This window comes from Myotis yumanensis, unplaced genomic scaffold (assembly GCF_028538775.1).
Source record: "Myotis yumanensis isolate MYYU_CA2020_CCGP unplaced genomic scaffold, mMyoYum1.0.hap1 SCAF_4, whole genome shotgun sequence".
Taxonomy (NCBI): Eukaryota; Metazoa; Chordata; class Mammalia; order Chiroptera; family Vespertilionidae; genus Myotis; species Myotis yumanensis.
The window spans coordinates 107,223,629-107,237,979 of NW_027223755.1; the positions used below are offsets into that span (position 1 = coordinate 107,223,629).

At 49.0% G+C, this 14,351-nt stretch overlaps 4 protein-coding genes across 4 annotated transcripts; all 4 read left to right on the plus strand.

The window, feature by feature from the left end:
- The first annotated feature begins 1,809 nt into the window (after window positions 1–1,809).
- On the plus strand, window positions 1,810–2,736 carry LOC139009553 (putative protein FAM90A26). Its single transcript, XM_070413812.1, has one exon. The coding sequence runs from the start codon at window positions 1,810–1,812 to the stop codon at window positions 2,734–2,736; it is 927 nt and encodes a 308-aa protein (XP_070269913.1).
- A 2,371-nt stretch (window positions 2,737–5,107) lies between these two features.
- On the plus strand, window positions 5,108–6,034 carry LOC139009554 (putative protein FAM90A26). The gene has a single exon (XM_070413813.1). It carries the CDS (start codon window positions 5,108–5,110, stop codon window positions 6,032–6,034), a length of 927 nt encoding a protein of 308 aa, XP_070269914.1.
- Window positions 6,035–8,362: 2,328 nt separating this feature from the next.
- LOC139009555 (putative protein FAM90A26) lies at window positions 8,363–9,289 on the plus strand. The gene has a single exon (XM_070413814.1). It carries the CDS (start codon window positions 8,363–8,365, stop codon window positions 9,287–9,289), a length of 927 nt encoding a protein of 308 aa, XP_070269915.1.
- Window positions 9,290–11,618: 2,329 nt separating this feature from the next.
- Window positions 11,619–12,545, plus strand: LOC139009556 (putative protein FAM90A26). Its single transcript, XM_070413816.1, has one exon. It carries the CDS (start codon window positions 11,619–11,621, stop codon window positions 12,543–12,545), a length of 927 nt encoding a protein of 308 aa, XP_070269917.1.
- Window positions 12,546–14,351: the final 1,806 nt, after the last annotated feature.

Sequence of the window (14,351 nt, forward strand, 5' to 3'; positions counted from 1 at the left end):
CTGATGACTTTGTGCCTTTGCTTTATGAAATGTTTTATTAAATTCTGTTTGATATACTTTCTATTCCATACTAATAAAATTCTGCAAAAAAAAAACAACCCAAAACATTGTTTTCCTTTTGACACTCTATGAAGTTAGGTTGAAAAACATTGCATTCATTTTGACACTTTCTGGAGTTAGGATAAAAAACAGAATTCAGCCCTAACCGGTTTGGCTCAGTGGATAGAGCCTCGGCCTGAGGACTGAAGGGTCCCAGGTTCGATTCCAGTCAAGGGCATGTACCTTGGTTGCGGGCACATCCCCAGTAGGAAGTGTACAGGAGGCAGCTGATCGATGTTTCTCTCTCATCAATGTTTCTAACTCTCTATCCCTCTCCCTTCCTCTCTGTAAAAAATCAATGAAATATATTTTTTTTTAAAAAAAAAAACAGAATTCATTTTGGCACTCTCTGATGTTAGGATGAAAACATTGCATTCTTTTGGCACTTTCTGAAGTTAGGATGAAAATCATTGCATTGGCCGAAACCGGTTTGGCTCGGTGGATAGAGCTTTGGCCTGCGGACTGAAAGGTCCCAGGTTCAATTCCGGTCAAGGGCATGTGCCTGGGTTGCGGGCACATCCCCAGTGGGAGATGTGCAGGAGGCAGCTGATTGATGTTTCTCTCTCATCGATGTTTCTAACTCTCTAACTCTCTTCCTTCCTCTCTGTGGAAGGTCAATGGAATATATTTTTTAAAAAAAGAAACAGAAAATCATTGCATTGGTTTTGGCACTCTTTGAAGTTAGGGTGAAAAACCTTGCACTCATTTTGGCACTCGCTGAAGTTAGGGTGAAAAACCTTGCACTCATTTTGGCACTCGCTGAAGTTAGGGTGAAAAACCTTGCATTCCTTTTGGCACTCGCTGAAGTTAGGGTGAAAAGCATTGGTTTCTTTTTGGCACTCTCTGAAGTTAGGGTGAATAATGTTGAATTCCTTTTTGGCACTCCCTGAAGTTAGGAAGAAAAGCCTTGGTTTTTTTTTTGGCACTGGCTGAAGTTAGGGTGAATAATGTTGCATTCCTTTTGGCACTCACTGAAGGTAGGGTGAAAAGCATAGCATTGCTTTCTTTTTGGCACTCGCTGAAGTTAGGAAGAAAAACATTGGTTTGGTTTCCTTTTGGCACTCTCTGAAGTTAGGGTGAAAAACATTGCACTCATTTTGGCACTCGCTGAAGTTAGGTTGAAAAACCTTGCATTCCTTTTGGCACTCGCTCAAGTTAGAAAGAAAAGCCTTGGTTTCCTTTTGGCACTCGCTGAAGTTAGGGTGAAAAGCATTGGTTTCTTTTTGGCACTCTCTGAAGTTAGGATTAAAAACATTGGTTTACTTTTGGCACTCTCTGAAGTTAGGGTGAATAATGTTGAATTCCTTTTTGGCACTCCCTGAAGTTAGGAAGAAAAGCCTTGGTTTTTTTTTGGCACTGGCTGAAGTTAGGGTGAGTAATGTTGCATTCCTTTTGGCACTCACTGAAGGTAGGGTGAAAAGCATAGCATTGCTTTCTTTTTGGCACTGGCTGAAGTTAGGGTGAGTAATGTTGCATTCCTTTTGGCACTGGCTGAAGTTAGGGTGAAAAGCATTGCATTGGTTTCTTTTTAGCTCTCGCTGAAGTGAGGGTGAACAGCATTTCTTTCCTGAGAGTGCTCCAGCTCTGCAGTCAGTGCCCTGGTTCTCCACCAGGTCTGAGATCTGAGCCCCAGCCAACCCGGTCACAGCAGGAGTTTCAGGAGGCCACAGCCCAGAAGGAAAGACCTGAAGGTCTTAGGAGGTGTGGCCAATGGCGGATCATCACCCAGAACGGGGCCCCTGCAGACCCTGGAAGGTCCAGAAAGGGAAGCAGACGCAGAGGGCCCGGGCGGCACGAAAGTCTCGCACACCAGAGGAGGTGTATCTCAGGCGTCGTCCCACCCGGCCCATGCCCATCCCCACGAGCAAGAGGAAGCCTGTGCAAGACCCCTGTCTCAGCCCTGGGTCACCTGCCAGGAAACCTGAGGTGACATCCCCAGCGCCTCCTTGCACAAAAGCTGAGGGGAGCGCCTGCTCAGCTTCTGGGCTAAATCCTGGGCAGTCAGTTCCTGACACTGACACCCCTCCGCCAGCATGCACACGCTTTGTCCAGGATGCCACCCACAGTGTCCAGCAGACACGCAGCAAGCCCCAGTCTGGCTCCAGCACCCATGGCCTGGGCCACACCCTGATGTCTCAGGAACAAGCCAGGTTCCCTGATGGAAACTCGCCCAGCATGCCACATCCTGCTGCACAGAGTGGGTGCCAGGACTCCAATCTCAGCACCAAGGCACCAGGCAAGAGAGCGGCCCAGACATCCATCCAGCTCTGCCAGAAGGCCAGAAAGAAACGCAGAATCAGGCCCTGCCTGTCCCCCCAGAAGAGCACGCACACAGCAGACCTCCAGCCTCCGCACGTGGGCCCTCTTGCCAAGACCCTGCAGCCCTGCCAGGTCCCACCAAGTCCCCGGATTCCATACCAGCCCATCAGAATGGCATTTAAGAGATTCCATGGAGGCCAGTGGAGCTGCAGGCTGGTGACAACTCCCTCCATGCCCCCTGCTGAGAAGCCTGGGTCTGCTGTTCAGAGCCCTCCTCACCTCAGACAAGTCAGAGGGACTCCGTCACAGGGCCCATGGGCTGTCCTCCAAGAGGACCTTCAGCTTTCCTCTTCCTCTGAAGAGAGCGACGGCCAGTGAGACGCCCCTTGTCAGCCAAGACTTGTTCCTTGGCCTCCAGGCCTCCAGGCCTCCTGGCTGAGACTATGGAGCTGGGAAGGAGACACCACCGGGTGCAGCTGTTTCTGGTGGACCAGAGCCCCCCCGCTGCTGTGTGTTCAGATGGTGGCAAGTCCAACAAGGCTTGCTGACACGGGGTCCCAGTTACTGCACTTTTCACTGGGGGACGTGTGAGATGTCAATTGGAACTTTTAGATGAAACTGTACTTGGTCCTTATAGAATGGGCGAAGGAAGTAGATTTCTTTTTGTAAGGGTCAATCCATTGTATTGGAAACTTAGTTGCAATTGTGGCCTTCAGGTCTAATGGAAATAGCAAGCTATGTAATGAAGCTCTACCAGCGGTGCCCCTGACTGCCTTGGGGAACCTGGGCCAGGGCCCCCTGTGAGGTCTGCAGTCTGTCAGCAGTGCCTGTGGCCCTGAGGCCAAACTGTGTCCCTGAGCCGTGTTATTGCAGTAGAAATCGGGACGGACGGGGACTCTTCTGATGACTTTGTGCCTTTGCTTTATGAAATGTTTTATTAAATTCTGTTTGATATACTTTCTATTCCATACTAATAAAATTCTGCAAAAAAAAAAAAAAAACAACCCAAAACATTGTTTTCCTTTTGACACTCTATGAAGTTAGGTTGAAAAACATTGCATTCATTTTGACACTTTCTGGAGTTAGGATAAAAAACAGAATTCAGCCCTAACCGGTTTGGCTCAGTGGATAGAGCCTCGGCCTGAGGACTGAAGGGTCCCAGGTTCGATTCCAGTCAAGGGCATGTACCTTGGTTGCGGGCACATCCCCAGTAGGAAGTGTACAGGAGGCAGCTGATCGATGTTTCTCTCTCATCAATGTTTCTAACTCTCTATCCCTCTCCCTTCCTCTCTGTAAAAAATCAATGAAATATATTTTTTTTTAAAAAAAAAAACAGAATTCATTTTGGCACTCTCTGATGTTAGGATGAAAACATTGCATTCTTTTGGCACTTTCTGAAGTTAGGATGAAAATCATTGCATTGGCCGAAACCGGTTTGGCTCGGTGGATAGAGCTTTGGCCTGCGGACTGAAAGGTCCCAGGTTCAATTCCGGTCAAGGGCATGTGCCTGGGTTGCGGGCACATCCCCAGTGGGAGATGTGCAGGAGGCAGCTGATTGATGTTTCTCTCTCATCGATGTTTCTAACTCTCTTCCTTCCTCTCTGTGGAAGGTCAATGGAATATATTTTTTAAAAAAAGAAACAGAAAATCATTGCATTGGTTTTGGCACTCTTTGAAGTTAGGGTGAAAAACCTTGCACTCATTTTGGCACTCGCTGAAGTTAGGGTGAAAAACCTTGCACTCATTTTGGCACTCGCTGAAGTTAGGGTGAAAAACCTTGCACTCATTTTGGCACTCGCTGAAGTTAGGGTGAAAAACCTTGCATTCCTTTTGGCACTCGCTGAAGTTAGGGTGAAAAGCATTGGTTTCTTTTTGGCACTCTCTGAAGTTAGGGTGAATAATGTTGAATTCCTTTTTGGCACTCCCTGAAGTTAGGAAGAAAAGCCTTGGTTTTTTTTTTGGCACTGGCTGAAGTTAGGGTGAATAATGTTGCATTCCTTTTGGCACTCACTGAAGGTAGGGTGAAAAGCATAGCATTGCTTTCTTTTTGGCACTCGCTGAAGTTAGGAAGAAAAACATTGGTTTGGTTTCCTTTTGGCACTCTCTGAAGTTAGGGTGAAAAACATTGCACTCATTTTGGCACTCGCTGAAGTTAGGTTGAAAAACCTTGCATTCCTTTTGGCACTCGCTCAAGTTAGAAAGAAAAGCCTTGGTTTCCTTTTGGCACTCGCTGAAGTTAGGGTGAAAAGCATTGGTTTCTTTTTGGCACTCTCTGAAGTTAGGATTAAAAACATTGGTTTACTTTTGGCACTCTCTGAAGTTAGGGTGAATAATGTTGAATTCCTTTTTGGCACTCCCTGAAGTTAGGAAGAAAAGCCTTGGTTTTTTTTTGGCACTGGCTGAAGTTAGGGTGAGTAATGTTGCATTCCTTTTGGCACTCACTGAAGGTAGGGTGAAAAGCATAGCATTGCTTTCTTTTTGGCACTGGCTGAAGTTAGGGTGAGTAATGTTGCATTCCTTTTGGCACTGGCTGAAGTTAGGGTGAAAAGCATTGCATTGGTTTCTTTTTAGCTCTCGCTGAAGTGAGGGTGAACAGCATTTCTTTCCTGAGAGTGCTCCAGCTCTGCAGTCAGTGCCCTGGTTCTCCACCAGGTCTGAGATCTGAGCCCCAGCCAACCCGGTCACAGCAGGAGTTTCAGGAGGCCACAGCCCAGAAGGAAAGACCTGAAGGTCTTAGGAGGTGTGGCCAATGGCGGATCATCACCCAGAACGGGGCCCCTGCAGACCCTGGAAGGTCCAGAAAGGGAAGCAGACGCAGAGGGCCCGGGCGGCACGAAAGTCTCGCACACCAGAGGAGGTGTATCTCAGGCGTCGTCCCACCCGGCCCATGCCCATCCCCACGAGCAAGAGGAAGCCTGTGCAAGACCCCTGTCTCAGCCCTGGGTCACCTGCCAGGAAACCTGAGGTGACATCCCCAGCGCCTCCTTGCACAAAAGCTGAGGGGAGCGCCTGCTCAGCTTCTGGGCTAAATCCTGGGCAGTCAGTTCCTGACACTGACACCCCTCCGCCAGCATGCACACGCTTTGTCCAGGATGCCACCCACAGTGTCCAGCAGACACGCAGCAAGCCCCAGTCTGGCTCCAGCACCCATGGCCTGGGCCACACCCTGATGTCTCAGGAACAAGCCAGGTTCCCTGATGGAAACTCGCCCAGCATGCCACATCCTGCTGCACAGAGTGGGTGCCAGGACTCCAATCTCAGCACCAAGGCACCAGGCAAGAGAGCGGCCCAGACATCCATCCAGCTCTGCCAGAAGGCCAGAAAGAAACGCAGAATCAGGCCCTGCCTGTCCCCCCAGAAGAGCACGCACACAGCAGACCTCCAGCCTCCGCACGTGGGCCCTCTTGCCAAGACCCTGCAGCCCTGCCAGGTCCCACCAAGTCCCCGGATTCCATACCAGCCCATCAGAATGGCATTTAAGAGATTCCATGGAGGCCAGTGGAGCTGCAGGCTGGTGACAACTCCCTCCATGCCCCCTGCTGAGAAGCCTGGGTCTGCTGTTCAGAGCCCTCCTCACCTCAGACAAGTCAGAGGGACTCCGTCACAGGGCCCATGGGCTGTCCTCCAAGAGGACCTTCAGCTTTCCTCTTCCTCTGAAGAGAGCGACGGCCAGTGAGACGCCCCTTGTCAGCCAAGACTTGTTCCTTGGCCTCCAGGCCTCCAGGCCTCCTGGCTGAGACTATGGAGCTGGGAAGGAGACACCACCGGGTGCAGCTGTTTCTGGTGGACCAGAGCCCCCCCGCTGCTGTGTGTTCAGATGGTGGCAAGTCCAACAAGGCTTGCTGACACGGGGTCCCAGTTACTGCACTTTTCACTGGGGGACGTGTGAGATGTCAATTGGAACTTTTAGATGAAACTGTACTTGGTCCTTATAGAATGGGCGAAGGAAGTAGATTTCTTTTTGTAAGGGTCAATCCATTGTATTGGAAACTTAGTTGCAATTGTGGCCTTCAGGTCTAATGGAAATAGCAAGCTATGTAATGAAGCTCTACCAGCGGTGCCCCTGACTGCCTTGGGGAACCTGGGCCAGGGCCCCCTGTGAGGTCTGCAGTCTGTCAGCAGTGCCTGTGGCCCTGAGGCCAAACTGTGTCCCTGAGCCGTGTTATTGCAGTAGAAATCGGGACGGACGGGGACTCTTCTGATGACTTTGTGCCTTTGCTTTATGAAATGTTTTATTAAATTCTGTTTGATATACTTTCTATTCCATACTAATAAAATTCTGCAAAAAAAAAAAAAAACAACCCAAAACATTGTTTTCCTTTTGACACTCTATGAAGTTAGGTTGAAAAACATTGCATTCATTTTGACACTTTCTGGAGTTAGGATAAAAAACAGAATTCAGCCCTAACCGGTTTGGCTCAGTGGATAGAGCCTCGGCCTGAGGACTGAAGGGTCCCAGGTTCGATTCCAGTCAAGGGCATGTACCTTGGTTGCGGGCACATCCCCAGTAGGAAGTGTACAGGAGGCAGCTGATCGATGTTTCTCTCTCATCAATGTTTCTAACTCTCTATCCCTCTCCCTTCCTCTCTGTAAAAAATCAATGAAATATATTTTTTTTTTAAAAAAAAAACAGAATTCATTTTGGCACTCTCTGATGTTAGGATGAAAACATTGCATTCTTTTGGCACTTTCTGAAGTTAGGATGAAAATCATTGCATTGGCCGAAACCGGTTTGGCTCGGTGGATAGAGCTTTGGCCTGCGGACTGAAAGGTCCCAGGTTCAATTCCGGTCAAGGGCATGTGCCTGGGTTGCGGGCACATCCCCAGTGGGAGATGTGCAGGAGGCAGCTGATTGATGTTTCTCTCTCATCGATGTTTCTAACTCTCTTCCTTCCTCTCTGTGGAAGGTCAATGGAATATATTTTTTAAAAAAAGAAACAGAAAATCATTGCATTGGTTTTGGCACTCTTTGAAGTTAGGGTGAAAAACCTTGCACTCATTTTGGCACTCGCTGAAGTTAGGGTGAAAAACCTTGCACTCATTTTGGCACTCGCTGAAGTTAGGGTGAAAAACCTTGCATTCCTTTTGGCACTCGCTGAAGTTAGGGTGAAAAGCATTGGTTTCTTTTTGGCACTCTCTGAAGTTAGGGTGAATAATGTTGAATTCCTTTTTGGCACTCCCTGAAGTTAGGAAGAAAAGCCTTGGTTTTTTTTTTGGCACTGGCTGAAGTTAGGGTGAATAATGTTGCATTCCTTTTGGCACTCACTGAAGGTAGGGTGAAAAGCATAGCATTGCTTTCTTTTTGGCACTCGCTGAAGTTAGGAAGAAAAACATTGGTTTGGTTTCCTTTTGGCACTCTCTGAAGTTAGGGTGAAAAACATTGCACTCATTTTGGCACTCGCTGAAGTTAGGTTGAAAAACCTTGCATTCCTTTTGGCACTCGCTCAAGTTAGAAAGAAAAGCCTTGGTTTCCTTTTGGCACTCGCTGAAGTTAGGGTGAAAAGCATTGGTTTCTTTTTGGCACTCTCTGAAGTTAGGATTAAAAACATTGGTTTACTTTTGGCACTCTCTGAAGTTAGGGTGAATAATGTTGAATTCCTTTTTGGCACTCCCTGAAGTTAGGAAGAAAAGCCTTGGTTTTTTTTTGGCACTGGCTGAAGTTAGGGTGAGTAATGTTGCATTCCTTTTGGCACTCACTGAAGGTAGGGTGAAAAGCATAGCATTGCTTTCTTTTTGGCACTGGCTGAAGTTAGGGTGAGTAATGTTGCATTCCTTTTGGCACTGGCTGAAGTTAGGGTGAAAAGCATTGCATTGGTTTCTTTTTAGCTCTCGCTGAAGTGAGGGTGAACAGCATTTCTTTCCTGAGAGTGCTCCAGCTCTGCAGTCAGTGCCCTGGTTCTCCACCAGGTCTGAGATCTGAGCCCCAGCCAACCCGGTCACAGCAGGAGTTTCAGGAGGCCACAGCCCAGAAGGAAAGACCTGAAGGTCTTAGGAGGTGTGGCCAATGGCGGATCATCACCCAGAACGGGGCCCCTGCAGACCCTGGAAGGTCCAGAAAGGGAAGCAGACGCAGAGGGCCCGGGCGGCACGAAAGTCTCGCACACCAGAGGAGGTGTATCTCAGGCGTCGTCCCACCCGGCCCATGCCCATCCCCACGAGCAAGAGGAAGCCTGTGCAAGACCCCTGTCTCAGCCCTGGGTCACCTGCCAGGAAACCTGAGGTGACATCCCCAGCGCCTCCTTGCACAAAAGCTGAGGGGAGCGCCTGCTCAGCTTCTGGGCTAAATCCTGGGCAGTCAGTTCCTGACACTGACACCCCTCCGCCAGCATGCACACGCTTTGTCCAGGATGCCACCCACAGTGTCCAGCAGACACGCAGCAAGCCCCAGTCTGGCTCCAGCACCCATGGCCTGGGCCACACCCTGATGTCTCAGGAACAAGCCAGGTTCCCTGATGGAAACTCGCCCAGCATGCCACATCCTGCTGCACAGAGTGGGTGCCAGGACTCCAATCTCAGCACCAAGGCACCAGGCAAGAGAGCGGCCCAGACATCCATCCAGCTCTGCCAGAAGGCCAGAAAGAAACGCAGAATCAGGCCCTGCCTGTCCCCCCAGAAGAGCACGCACACAGCAGACCTCCAGCCTCCGCACGTGGGCCCTCTTGCCAAGACCCTGCAGCCCTGCCAGGTCCCACCAAGTCCCCGGATTCCATACCAGCCCATCAGAATGGCATTTAAGAGATTCCATGGAGGCCAGTGGAGCTGCAGGCTGGTGACAACTCCCTCCATGCCCCCTGCTGAGAAGCCTGGGTCTGCTGTTCAGAGCCCTCCTCACCTCAGACAAGTCAGAGGGACTCCGTCACAGGGCCCATGGGCTGTCCTCCAAGAGGACCTTCAGCTTTCCTCTTCCTCTGAAGAGAGCGACGGCCAGTGAGACGCCCCTTGTCAGCCAAGACTTGTTCCTTGGCCTCCAGGCCTCCAGGCCTCCTGGCTGAGACTATGGAGCTGGGAAGGAGACACCACCGGGTGCAGCTGTTTCTGGTGGACCAGAGCCCCCCCGCTGCTGTGTGTTCAGATGGTGGCAAGTCCAACAAGGCTTGCTGACACGGGGTCCCAGTTACTGCACTTTTCACTGGGGGACGTGTGAGATGTCAATTGGAACTTTTAGATGAAACTGTACTTGGTCCTTATAGAATGGGCGAAGGAAGTAGATTTCTTTTTGTAAGGGTCAATCCATTGTATTGGAAACTTAGTTGCAATTGTGGCCTTCAGGTCTAATGGAAATAGCAAGCTATGTAATGAAGCTCTACCAGCGGTGCCCCTGACTGCCTTGGGGAACCTGGGCCAGGGCCCCCTGTGAGGTCTGCAGTCTGTCAGCAGTGCCTGTGGCCCTGAGGCCAAACTGTGTCCCTGAGCCGTGTTATTGCAGTAGAAATCGGGACGGACGGGGACTCTTCTGATGACTTTGTGCCTTTGCTTTATGAAATGTTTTATTAAATTCTGTTTGATATACTTTCTATTCCATACTAATAAAATTCTGCAAAAAAAAAAAAAAAACAACCCAAAACATTGTTTTCCTTTTGACACTCTATGAAGTTAGGTTGAAAAACATTGCATTCATTTTGACACTTTCTGGAGTTAGGATAAAAAACAGAATTCAGCCCTAACCGGTTTGGCTCAGTGGATAGAGCCTCGGCCTGAGGACTGAAGGGTCCCAGGTTCGATTCCAGTCAAGGGCATGTACCTTGGTTGCGGGCACATCCCCAGTAGGAAGTGTACAGGAGGCAGCTGATCGATGTTTCTCTCTCATCAATGTTTCTAACTCTCTATCCCTCTCCCTTCCTCTCTGTAAAAAATCAATGAAATATATTTTTTTTTTAAAAAAAAAACAGAATTCATTTTGGCACTCTCTGATGTTAGGATGAAAACATTGCATTCTTTTGGCACTTTCTGAAGTTAGGATGAAAATCATTGCATTGGCCGAAACCGGTTTGGCTCGGTGGATAGAGCTTTGGCCTGCGGACTGAAAGGTCCCAGGTTCAATTCCGGTCAAGGGCATGTGCCTGGGTTGCGGGCACATCCCCAGTGGGAGATGTGCAGGAGGCAGCTGATTGATGTTTCTCTCTCATCGATGTTTCTAACTCTCTTCCTTCCTCTCTGTGGAAGGTCAATGGAATATATTTTTTAAAAAAAGAAACAGAAAATCATTGCATTGGTTTTGGCACTCTTTGAAGTTAGGGTGAAAAACCTTGCACTCATTTTGGCACTCGCTGAAGTTAGGGTGAAAAACCTTGCACTCATTTTGGCACTCGCTGAAGTTAGGGTGAAAAACCTTGCATTCCTTTTGGCACTCGCTGAAGTTAGGGTGAAAAGCATTGGTTTCTTTTTGGCACTCTCTGAAGTTAGGGTGAATAATGTTGAATTCCTTTTTGGCACTCCCTGAAGTTAGGAAGAAAAGCCTTGGTTTTTTTTTTGGCACTGGCTGAAGTTAGGGTGAATAATGTTGCATTCCTTTTGGCACTCACTGAAGGTAGGGTGAAAAGCATAGCATTGCTTTCTTTTTGGCACTCGCTGAAGTTAGGAAGAAAAACATTGGTTTGGTTTCCTTTTGGCACTCTCTGAAGTTAGGGTGAAAAACATTGCACTCATTTTGGCACTCGCTGAAGTTAGGTTGAAAAACCTTGCATTCCTTTTGGCACTCGCTCAAGTTAGAAAGAAAAGCCTTGGTTTCCTTTTGGCACTCGCTGAAGTTAGGGTGAAAAGCATTGGTTTCTTTTTGGCACTCTCTGAAGTTAGGATTAAAAACATTGGTTTACTTTTGGCACTCTCTGAAGTTAGGGTGAATAATGTTGAATTCCTTTTTGGCACTCCCTGAAGTTAGGAAGAAAAGCCTTGGTTTTTTTTTGGCACTGGCTGAAGTTAGGGTGAGTAATGTTGCATTCCTTTTGGCACTCACTGAAGGTAGGGTGAAAAGCATAGCATTGCTTTCTTTTTGGCACTGGCTGAAGTTAGGGTGAGTAATGTTGCATTCCTTTTGGCACTGGCTGAAGTTAGGGTGAAAAGCATTGCATTGGTTTCTTTTTAGCTCTCGCTGAAGTGAGGGTGAACAGCATTTCTTTCCTGAGAGTGCTCCAGCTCTGCAGTCAGTGCCCTGGTTCTCCACCAGGTCTGAGATCTGAGCCCCAGCCAACCCGGTCACAGCAGGAGTTTCAGGAGGCCACAGCCCAGAAGGAAAGACCTGAAGGTCTTAGGAGGTGTGGCCAATGGCGGATCATCACCCAGAACGGGGCCCCTGCAGACCCTGGAAGGTCCAGAAAGGGAAGCAGACGCAGAGGGCCCGGGCGGCACGAAAGTCTCGCACACCAGAGGAGGTGTATCTCAGGCGTCGTCCCACCCGGCCCATGCCCATCCCCACGAGCAAGAGGAAGCCTGTGCAAGACCCCTGTCTCAGCCCTGGGTCACCTGCCAGGAAACCTGAGGTGACATCCCCAGCGCCTCCTTGCACAAAAGCTGAGGGGAGCGCCTGCTCAGCTTCTGGGCTAAATCCTGGGCAGTCAGTTCCTGACACTGACACCCCTCCGCCAGCATGCACACGCTTTGTCCAGGATGCCACCCACAGTGTCCAGCAGACACGCAGCAAGCCCCAGTCTGGCTCCAGCACCCATGGCCTGGGCCACACCCTGATGTCTCAGGAACAAGCCAGGTTCCCTGATGGAAACTCGCCCAGCATGCCACATCCTGCTGCACAGAGTGGGTGCCAGGACTCCAATCTCAGCACCAAGGCACCAGGCAAGAGAGCGGCCCAGACATCCATCCAGCTCTGCCAGAAGGCCAGAAAGAAACGCAGAATCAGGCCCTGCCTGTCCCCCCAGAAGAGCACGCACACAGCAGACCTCCAGCCTCCGCACGTGGGCCCTCTTGCCAAGACCCTGCAGCCCTGCCAGGTCCCACCAAGTCCCCGGATTCCATACCAGCCCATCAGAATGGCATTTAAGAGATTCCATGGAGGCCAGTGGAGCTGCAGGCTGGTGACAACTCCCTCCATGCCCCCTGCTGAGAAGCCTGGGTCTGCTGTTCAGAGCCCTCCTCACCTCAGACAAGTCAGAGGGACTCCGTCACAGGGCCCATGGGCTGTCCTCCAAGAGGACCTTCAGCTTTCCTCTTCCTCTGAAGAGAGCGACGGCCAGTGAGACGCCCCTTGTCAGCCAAGACTTGTTCCTTGGCCTCCAGGCCTCCAGGCCTCCTGGCTGAGACTATGGAGCTGGGAAGGAGACACCACCGGGTGCAGCTGTTTCTGGTGGACCAGAGCCCCCCCGCTGCTGTGTGTTCAGATGGTGGCAAGTCCAACAAGGCTTGCTGACACGGGGTCCCAGTTACTGCACTTTTCACTGGGGGACGTGTGAGATGTCAATTGGAACTTTTAGATGAAACTGTACTTGGTCCTTATAGAATGGGCGAAGGAAGTAGATTTCTTTTTGTAAGGGTCAATCCATTGTATTGGAAACTTAGTTGCAATTGTGGCCTTCAGGTCTAATGGAAATAGCAAGCTATGTAATGAAGCTCTACCAGCGGTGCCCCTGACTGCCTTGGGGAACCTGGGCCAGGGCCCCCTGTGAGGTCTGCAGTCTGTCAGCAGTGCCTGTGGCCCTGAGGCCAAACTGTGTCCCTGAGCCGTGTTATTGCAGTAGAAATCGGGACGGACGGGGACTCTTCTGATGACTTTGTGCCTTTGCTTTATGAAATGTTTTATTAAATTCTGTTTGATATACTTTCTATTCCATACTAATAAAATTCTGCAAAAAAAAAAAAAAAACAACCCAAAACATTGTTTTCCTTTTGACACTCTATGAAGTTAGGTTGAAAAACATTGCATTCATTTTGACACTTTCTGGAGTTAGGATAAAAAACAGAATTCAGCCCTAACCGGTTTGGCTCAGTGGATAGAGCCTCGGCCTGAGGACTGAAGGGTCCCAGGTTCGATTCCAGTCAAGGGCATGTACCTTGGTTGCGGGCACATCCCCAGTAGGAAGTGTACAGGAGGCAGCTGATCGATGTTTCTCTCTCATCAATGTTTCTAACTCTCTATCCCTCTCCCTTCCTCTCTGTAAAAAATCAATGAAATATATTTTTTTTTAAAAAAAAAAACAGAATTCATTTTGGCACTCTCTGATGTTAGGATGAAAACATTGCATTCTTTTGGCACTTTCTGAAGTTAGGATGAAAATCATTGCATTGGCCGAAACCGGTTTGGCTCGGTGGATAGAGCTTTGGCCTGCGGACTGAAAGGTCCCAGGTTCAATTCCGGTCAAGGGCATGTGCCTGGGTTGCGGGCACATCCCCAGTGGGAGATGTGCAGGAGGCAGCTGATTGATGTTTCTCTCTCATCGATGTTTCTAACTCTCTTCCTTCCTCTCTGTGGAAGGTCAATGGAATATATTTTTTAAAAAAAGAAACAGAAAATCATTGCATTGGTTTTGGCACTCTTTGAAGTTAGGGTGAAAAACCTTGCACTCATTTTGGCACTCGCTGAAGTTAGGGTGAAAAACCTTGCACTCATTTTGGCACTCGCTGAAGTTAGGGTGAAAAACCTTGCATTCCTTTTGGCACTCGCTGAAGTTAGGGTGAAAAGCATTGGTTTCTTTTTGGCACTCTCTGAAGTTAGGGTGAATAATGTTGAATTCCTTTTTGGCACTCCCTGAAGTTAGGAAGAAAAGCCTTGGTTTTTTTTTTGGCACTGGCTGAAGTTAGGGTGAATAATGTTGCATTCCTTTTGGCACTCACTGAAGGTAGGGTGAAAAGCATAGCATTGCTTTCTTTTTGGCACTCGCTGAAGTTAGGAAGAAAAACATTGGTTTGGTTTCCTTTTGGCACTCTCTGAAGTTAGGGTGAAAAACATTGCACTCATTTTGGCACTCGCTGAAGTTAGGTTGAAAAACCTTGCATTCCTTTTGGCACTCGCTCAAGTTAGAAAGAAAAGCCTTGGTTTCCTTTTGGCA

Bases quoted from the DNA above. Each gene is read 5' to 3' on its own strand.
- LOC139009555 (XM_070413814.1), top strand. From the start codon at position 8,363: ATGGCGGATCATCACCCAGAACGGGGCCCCTGCAGACCCTGGAAGGTC.
- LOC139009554 (XM_070413813.1), top strand. From the start codon at position 5,108: ATGGCGGATCATCACCCAGAACGGGGCCCCTGCAGACCCTGGAAGGTC.
- LOC139009553 (XM_070413812.1), top strand. From the start codon at position 1,810: ATGGCGGATCATCACCCAGAACGGGGCCCCTGCAGACCCTGGAAGGTC.
- LOC139009556 (XM_070413816.1), top strand. From the start codon at position 11,619: ATGGCGGATCATCACCCAGAACGGGGCCCCTGCAGACCCTGGAAGGTC.